Source organism: Pinus tabuliformis, chromosome 2_2 (assembly GCF_031772625.1).
Source record: "Pinus tabuliformis cultivar Carrire ecotype Pingquan chromosome 2_2, CPIR1, whole genome shotgun sequence".
Lineage (NCBI taxonomy): Eukaryota > Viridiplantae > Streptophyta > Pinopsida > Pinales > Pinaceae > Pinus > Pinus tabuliformis.
In genome coordinates, this window is record NC_142300.1 from 541,349,083 (window position 1) to 541,358,352 (window position 9,270).

A 9,270-nucleotide genomic window follows, 5' to 3' on the forward strand; every position below is an offset into this window, starting at 1 on the left:
AGCTCTAGAGAGTGTGATCAAATTTTTCCTTTTATTATTCTTCTAACGGGTTGGAACTATGAATATTAGGCCACTACAATTGAATTATGTGAACATTGTTAGTCCTTCACTTGAATAATCCATATGCATAAGTATTTTTCCTTGTGGTCATGAAAATTAAGTTGGGTTAAGTAGATCTCGACTAACCCTCATGATGATAATTCAAAACAACCTCCCACTAGTGGAAATACCAAATCATTCTTTGAATTTGGAATGGTACCCCAACCATTAAGCCACTTTTATTCTCTCCTTCATCAAATATGGTAATTCATTCACATAAATTTTCGTATGCATGAAGCAAATGAAGGCTCAATCCTATGGGAGGTCATGTTGACATGCACCAGGCAAAGGATTAGTAACCATATATCTAGCATCATATCAACCAACATTTTCATATAGTAAGGCCTTAACTAACAACTTACCTCTCCACAAGATCAGAGCAAAATGTTGGCAAGACTAATGATTTATAAACACCATCACCATTTCTCTCAAGGTACATACTCCTCGCAAGTGTCACGAGCATGACTACTTTGGAATATTCTTTCTTTGATTGCTAGTCCTTAAATAATATCGGTCAATGACTACTCTTATATTGGATTCCCTACCTCATCCTCAAAGAGTATTGGATTCCAGATGGTTAGCCAATTCTCCATTTTGTCTTCCAAAGTGAAGACAAGAATGATGTGCCTATCTCTCTCTCTCTCAACTAGGGAGGATATATCAACCAAGCCATGATTTTCTCTCAAGTACACAAGCTTCTTGTTAGGAAGATATTTCGTCAATATGTCATCTACATGTTCATTAATTGAGATGTACTATAGCTACAACACACCATTTTGTACTAGCTCCCGAATTTAGTGATAATTGTTGTTTATATGCTTTGTCTTTCCATGAAATTTTGGGTCCTCAGATAATCGTATATAATTGGTGTTGTCATAATGTATCATTGTAGGGTCCATCATTCCTTTGAATATGTTGGATAATAGCTTCTTTAACCTGACTGTTTCTCTACTTACTTCATAGGCTGCAACATACTCAGCCTCAACACTACTCAAAGAAATTGTGTCTTGCTTTCTTCTCATCCATGAGATCATTTAGGATCCCAAACTAGAAAACCCTCCACAGTGCTTATTCCATCCTACTCATTGTATCCCCAATTGGAATATGTATATCCAAGCAGGTGGACACCATTCCTCCTATCATATTTCAGGTAGTAGTGGATAGTTCCTTGCAAATATCTCAGTATTTGTTTTGATTCTATCTAAGGATAATGATTTCCCACTTGGAATTGACTAAGAATGTTTATTGCAAAACATATGTTTGGTTGGGTGTTCACCAAGTAATCAGTGAGCCAATCAGTTGTTTATACTTGCAAGGATCCACGGGCTTGATTCAAAATCCTTAGCCTCTTTAGTTTGTTATCATCAGAGTGGTCATTGATTTGAAATCCATCATGTCAAACCACTTCAAAATATTGATCATGTACTTTCCTTGACCCAAATAATATTCATTAGGTCATTGCCAAACTTCTAGTCCCAAATATTAATGCATCAACCATTGATCCTTCATGTCAAATTCCACATTTAGTTGCTTCTTACATTCTTCAATTCAGACTTATACACCTATCAAGAGAAGATCATATACATATAGAATAATGATAACATTTTCTCCATCTACACCTTGATATAAATGTTCGAATTAGAAAAAGAATTTGTGAAGCCTATTCTTTGTAGGCATGTATCCATTCTTGCATATCATGCCATAGTGCTTTCTTGAGGCCACATAAATTTTCTTCACTTAAAATATGTAATCCTATCTTTGACTTCAAATCCCAAGGGTTCTCTATATATACTTCTTCATCTATTTTTCCATTCAAAAACACAATCTTAACATCCATTTAGTGGATGTTCCATCCATCAATGCTGCTAGAGAGACCAATGGACGAATCACTATATATCTTCCTGTTGGAGAAAATGTCTTTCGTATTCGATGCCTTCTTGTTGAGAGAAGCCCTAGCCAAATCGTGCCTTATAATTATCTTACTTCCATATGCCACATGTTTGATCTTATAGATCCACTTGGAAGTTACCAAGATTTGCCTTCAGGCTAGTTATAATCTCCAAAATCCATTCTTCATTATAGATGATACTCTTCATTTATGGAATTTGAAGCCTCACACTAACAAGTACATTGTTTATTTTCAGCTAGGGTTTGTAGAAATAATGAACATAGGCCTAAATGATAACTTATAACAACACAACTTATAGTAATGATCTAAGAGTCAACCCTTCTATCTTTTTGAATTCTAAATAAAACATATTATAATCTCACAAATTTATATCAAGCTGATATTTCTGTAATATATTTGTAAACATCTCCAAATATTTACACTTCCGATCTCTACATTGGATTTTAGCCAAATGAGAAACTCTAACAATCTCATGAATGACTAAATTTCGAGAATAGAAAGAAATGACTCCACACTTGTTTCTCTTACCCTTTCCTTTGTTTCTCATTTTACATTTCTAGAAACATAGTTGTGTATTACCCTAGAATGACACTAAGTGCTCAATTTCTGAAATGAAATGATCTCATTCTCAACAATGGTGGAACCTTTTAGAGGAGAAAATCTCCTTCAATATTTGAATTGAGAATTTCATCTTTGAAAAAAAACATTGCTTATGTTTGTTAGTCAACCACATTCATATTAGATCTTTGTCATTTTCTCAGGGGCTGACTATTCCATGTTAGTATGTTTTGAGCACATATTTCTTGAGATAATTGATGATGCAAGCTTATCTATGAGAATAGATTTGTAACCATCCATATTGAATATTGACATATAAATAAGTATCGATAATTGTAATATTTGTTACAATTTTTTTTCTATATATGATGGCCACTTAACTCAAATTGTGTTTCTTCTATTCTTTCATCTAAGAAATATTACAAGTGGATTAAGGGCAGTTAAGGATTGTTTTGGTGAGTTTTAGGGACCAAAATTCGAATATGGCCTCTCTACTATGGGTGAGGCCTCCAACGATGGGCTTACAATTTTGGATCTCAATAACCAAATTTATATTGGATAAAATACATAAAAATGTATATCCTTGAAGAAAATGTTGAATTTTATAACTATGGTTAGTATTCATAATCATTATTATCATTTATGTACTCATATAAATATAGTTCTATGTATATCATGTTCTTCATACTGTAAGGAAATTTTTATTATTTATGAATTTGTCAAAAGAAAAATTAGAAGGCGTGTTCTTCATGACCTTCTCGAAAGGAAATTTTGAATTTTAAAATTTGATTTATGGATCCACAAGAATGCCAAGTCATCCCTCCTCCCTGTCAATTCGACTTAGCCGTAAAGAGGAACCTATTCGACCCCTAAAGAGACTATACATATAAGGTCACTTGATCTCCCTAACGGTGTAATTCACATCTCACCAAATCAAGCATGTTCTTCTCCCTTAAAATGACGAATACAAGAAGATGAAGGCCGAACATAGAAGAATATTTTTCCACTCCCATGTGTAACCAAAGTTGGGATGAATTTTCTATGATGCATTTATATGGAGAAGTCAAAAAATTTAAGTGGAAGAAAGAGACTTCAACTAAGCCTTTGAACAAGCTTTCTAGCTATTGTTTTGGATGGTTTACCTTGCCTCTTGGTGGACTATTGGTATAGTCATCTTGATGATTAGTTTTTCTATGTCTTTTATGTCTCTCGTTGTGACTTGATTCTATAAGGAAAGGTTTTTGGGTTCCCCCCCATGTGGGTTTTCCTATGGTAAAATCTTTTTTGGTTGTCTCTTTATGATCCTTATGGAATTTTTGTTTTGCTGTTGAGCTCCTTTGTGTAATTGATTTATGATAGAAAATATCACAAGATAAATATTAAGCTAATAAATATCATAAGAAGTAATTATGAGCTTATAGGATGCCTTAGATTTTAAACAAAAAACACATTTAGTTTATCATTTTCATTTACCATTTCCATGCATGTATTTTTTTTTGTTCAACACCATAAAATAATGAATTAAGCATATTACCGGCACAAATTAAATAACAACATACGATTATTTCAAATCATGAGAATGAACTTAGAAACCTTCAACATAGAACCATGTTGAGATGTGAAACTAAAATATGAAGGTGTCCTCCTCCTGAAATTCTCTTGAACCACATAAGTAAATTTTCTACCTAGCAAAATGATCCGGATTTAAACAGGAACGCAATAAATTATAGAGATACCATAAATACAGATATGCAATAGAAATAATACTTCATTTCATTACTATAAAATACTAAAATATGCTTACAAATAGAAATGGAAATAAACCAGCTAGGGCAATGGTAGCTTATCTCTGAGAAAAGATGTGGCGGCTGCATGCCTCGAACTATGTTACAATGAGGCTCAAAGGCCTATTTATTGTTGAGAAACAATGGAAAACCATTAACATCCCAAAACCTAACCCTAGAAGATGAAAAGCCAAAATGTGGACCCCATTTTGGGTAAGTTGGTACATCAACTTCCAGGGGTCGTAACTTTGGCACACGATCTTCGTTTGTTGCATATAATAGCTCATTAGAAAGATCTATCTGAGCATTGAAACTTCTGGAAGAGAAACATTGGTCCATTGATCCATGTTGCTCCCAGATTTCCCAAAAAAACGTTGTTTATGGCCTCAAAACAGCTGTGGAAGTTCAGGACCCGAAAAACACTAAAAATAGTAAGATGTGCTACAATACGGAAACTAAAAAATTGAAAGAGACAGTTGTCAAGGTCCAAGTGGGATAGGTGCGTGGCCACCAACATCCACCTAGATCACCAAATTAGGAACATCTTATCTAACTTCTTAGCCCTAGGGAACCTGTGTACATTCCCTAGCCTTTTGTGTCCAAACCCCAAAACCACATCTTGTAGTGTGTTTCAACCACTCAATGTTTGACACCTTCCTCAATCTCCACAAATTGTAACAACTCCTTAGCACAAAAACTCTTACAAGAACCCAAATCCTTTCCCTCTCCCCCTAACTTCAAAATCCAAAATCCAAAGTTGAAATCCCTCCACCATTCTCCTCCTCCTATTCATCTATCCTTCACCAATCTCTAAAATATTCTCCCCCATTAATGGCTTACCTACCAAGTTATAAAAACCTCCCCAACTAAAATATTTGTCACCTTAAAGGTCCACTTAACCCTAGTGATGTTAGGGTCTCGGGTGCCCCCTTATAGGATAATATAAGACAACAACTCCTAATAATAATTAATACACATTAAATAGCCAAGAAATCTCAATGATCTAGTCGAAATCAATAAGTTATGTGAGGGCCCAATTTAATTTAATATTAAATTAATCATAAGGTTACACTTAAAAGTATAAAACATTAGTTCATCATTAATCAATCTTAAAGACTATTCATAAAACTACATAGCTTAATCATTAATAAAGCTTAAAGAATAAATATTAATTAATATAAGCTCTATTTGTGATTAAGTTCGAATAATATACCATAGAAATAATAGCATATTTATGAAATGTGTGGGTATGTAGCTAGTATGTACATACGTCATACATATACTATTAACACTAATAAGAAATTAACATAGCAATCAATCTTTCAAAAGGTAGGCTAATATCTAAGCATCACATATAAGATCAAGGAGTGGGCATTACAATAATTTTTATCATCATCCTCCCCGTCATTGTCATCATTACTTTTGTCATTATTGTTGTTATCATCACGTCCACCATCGTCATCATCTCCTTTGTCATCTTCATTGTCATCATCATCATCATTGTCATCATTCCTCCTCCTCATCATCATTATCATTGTTGTCATCATCCTCCCCCTCCTCGTCATTATTTTCATTGTCATCATCATCATCATTAGTAGCAACATCATCATTTTCATCATTGTTGTCATTGTCATAATCATCACCACCACACCACCACCATTGTTTTTGTTTCCACCACCTCCTCCTCTCCCTCCCTCCTCCTCCTCATCATTGGCACAATTATCATCATCATTTTCATTAGCATTGTCATCATCATAGTTGTCATCATTGTCCTCACTTCCCTCGCCAGCTTTGTTGCTGCCACCACCACTCCCACCCATCACCACCATCATCATGGTTATTGTTGCCTCCAATGCTACCCCCACCACCTCTGCCACTGCTATTGTCACCCTTGAATATTAAATTTGAAACATCAATATCACTAAATAAAAAACATAATATATATTTTCAAATCATCCTCTTAGTTCATTTTGAAAAATCAATATCACTTAATAAAAAAACTTTCATAAAATAAAAAATATTCATTAATTTATTTTGTTGGCATTTTTCTAATGTTTTCCAACATTATAACGGTTTTTTATAGGTACAATTTAACTATTGAATATTTTGATTTTGATGACAATGATAAAAAATTTAATGACATTTAAATTTTTTGTTATTTAAAATGTATTTTTAAATGCATAAATATATTGATTGAATGCCCTTAAAACATTTATAATATACATATCATATTACTCAAACTAATAATTCCAATTATATAAATTACACGACTCAAATTTACTATAACAATAAAACTCTATAAAAATATAAGCAAAATTTACTCAAAAATCTTGAAAACTTACCTAAAGTTTAAAAAATAAATTAAATTAATCCTTATATATATATAGGGGGTTTATATTGGATTCATATATTAATTTCGATTAAAATTGATGTACAGCTTCATCACCATGACAAATCAAATTCACCGAAACCTTTGTAATAAATTTTTAACCCACTACATTTAACTTCGCCATCACCAACACTACACATTTCAATTTGTACTTGGTCCACTTATTATGCCTAAACCCATAATAACAATACAATGACCTTAATGGAGCCAATAATGGTAAGCTACTTTGTAAATTTAAGTGACGACTTAGTGGTTGGTATCATTAGAGGTCCATTATCGCTAAGTTATCCAATTATCGTTGCAAATTATCACGCACAACAAGTTGGTGAAAAATTTGAATTCATAACCGTTGAATTCAGACGCCCATATTGCGGCCCTCAAACCCTATTCCTCCTCTATATATATACATATATATACACACAAAAGCTTCACATGTTCTCCACATTTATCCCGAAACTTCACCGGCTCTTGATCAAGTCTAGCTGCGCAGTTCAAGTCAAGCCGTTTCTATTCGATCTCTCGATCGCTGCGCAGTTCAGTTTTGTTAGTGCTCGCTTACTTGGCCGTGGGAGTTTAATTTTATTTATCTCAACCAGAGCAACGTGGCCATAATGTCCAAAGCTACGGATGTCCAGAAAAGGTTGGGATTTTTTTGTTTTTGTTTTCTAACACCCATTACTTAGAAATTTACAAAGCTTTACTTGTTGCACCAAGTTAATGCAATTTAGAAATTTTTTGTTTTAACCTATTTTGTACGCTAAAAACTTTCATGCTCTGCACGTGTACAGGTTGCAGTCTGAGCTTATGCAACTAATGGTACTTTTCCTACTCTGTTTACATTTCCTTCTGTTTGTGATTATGCCCTTCTCAGTGTTCTTGTACAATGTTTGCCTTGCTCATTATTCTTATATCATGTTTTAACTTTTTTGTTTGCCATACTCACCTTCTATGTAGAGTATAGATTTTTTGTATTTTTTTTTAATCTATGACTTTCACAAAAAAAAAGTATTAACCATATATTTTATTGGAAATTGTTTTAAGTCTGTGGACTATGTAGAATGCATACTAATCTCATGCTTAATTTTCAATTTCCTTGTTTTTCTACACCATTTTGCTATATTTTGGTGATCTTATTTTATTGCCCACAACCTAATTTTTATTTTCTAATTCTTATTCAATCTTCAGATGAGTGGTACACTGGAATTTCAGCTTTTCCGGAGGCAGATGACATTTTCTCTTGGGTTGGCACCATAAATGGAGGAAAATATACTGTTTATGAGGGCCTGACATATAAGGTTTCTTTGAGTTTTCCAAAGGATTATCCCTTCAAGCCTCCTGTAGTGAAATTTGAGACACCTTGCTTCCATCCTAATGTTGACAAGCTTGGAAACATATGCTTGGACATTCTTAAGGTATGTTTTATTTGTTTATTGTCTTTTCCCTTACCTTCTAGTTTTTAGAAAGTTGCCTACAACTTTCAAGCCTAAGTATGCTATGCTAAGTAATATGTCACCTTTTATACATTGATTTGTAAGAGAATTGATTACAGGAAAAATGGTCATCAGCATATGATGTTCGTACTATCCTCCTGTCTATACAAAGCCTTTTGGGAGGTAAACATGAGCTTAATTTGGATCAACTTTGTAATTTTATATTCCTTTGGTTTTGTTTTCCACACTCAATCAACTCTTTTTATTGTGCAGAACCAAATAATGAATCTCCTCTTAATACCTTTGCAGCCTCCATATGGAGCAATCAAGAAGGTAATGCTTGTGACTCTTATTAAAATAAATTAGAATTCCTAATTATATGAGAGGATGATTGAATTAATTTGGCTTTTAATAATAGTCTAGAAGTCTTAGTGTTAAGGCATTGACTAATTATGGTTGACAATGTGTAGACTTCAAAAAAGCAGTGATGAAACAGTACAAGGATGAAGGTGGAGTAACTAGTCAATAGTTTCGATTCATGCAGTTTTCAAGATTCAAATATTATTTTTCTTACCTGGAATCAAATCAAAATGTCTTGGAGGGTGGTTTAAAATTTTTGTAGTGTATTGTAATAGAAGTAGTGGAGTTTACATAATTGTATTATTTTTATGTAAATGTATTGTTTATTAAAATTGAATTTAAGTAGAAAGTATACTTATTTTTGCTCTTAACCAATGGTGAATGTTTCTTGTAAATGTATATATATCCATTTTGTCCTATGGCATTTGCTTAGTTATAAACTAACCATCATATGAATTATGGTGGTTTTTTATATAAATCTATAAGACTAGTTAGGAATTGTATGATGAATCATTGGTGCACTTTTTGGTGGACAAATGTTTATAGACTATTGGAAAACTTGTATTCATACTTGTAAGTCATGAACATATTGTCTCATGAATTCTGCAGTTGTTCTGAGTGTTGGTAGATGTTTATAATAAATGTATATCATTTCCATTTCCCAATTTATTGGGTCTTTAAGGAGATTGGAAATTTGTGTGGTAGATGTTTATAATAAATGTATATCATTTCCATTTTCTT

At 33.1% G+C, this 9,270-nt stretch overlaps 1 protein-coding gene across 1 annotated transcript; it reads left to right on the forward strand.

The window, feature by feature from the left end:
* Positions 1 to 7,366: 7,366 nt before the first annotated feature.
* On the forward strand, positions 7,367 to 8,698 carry LOC149193751 (uncharacterized). Its single transcript, XM_089407425.1, has 5 exons — positions 7,367 to 7,379; positions 7,925 to 8,151; positions 8,289 to 8,352; positions 8,443 to 8,502; positions 8,640 to 8,698. The coding sequence occupies exons 1-5, from the start codon at positions 7,367 to 7,369 to the stop codon at positions 8,696 to 8,698; spliced, it is 423 nt and encodes a 140-aa protein (XP_089263551.1).
* The last annotated feature ends 572 nt before the right edge of the window (positions 8,699 to 9,270 follow it).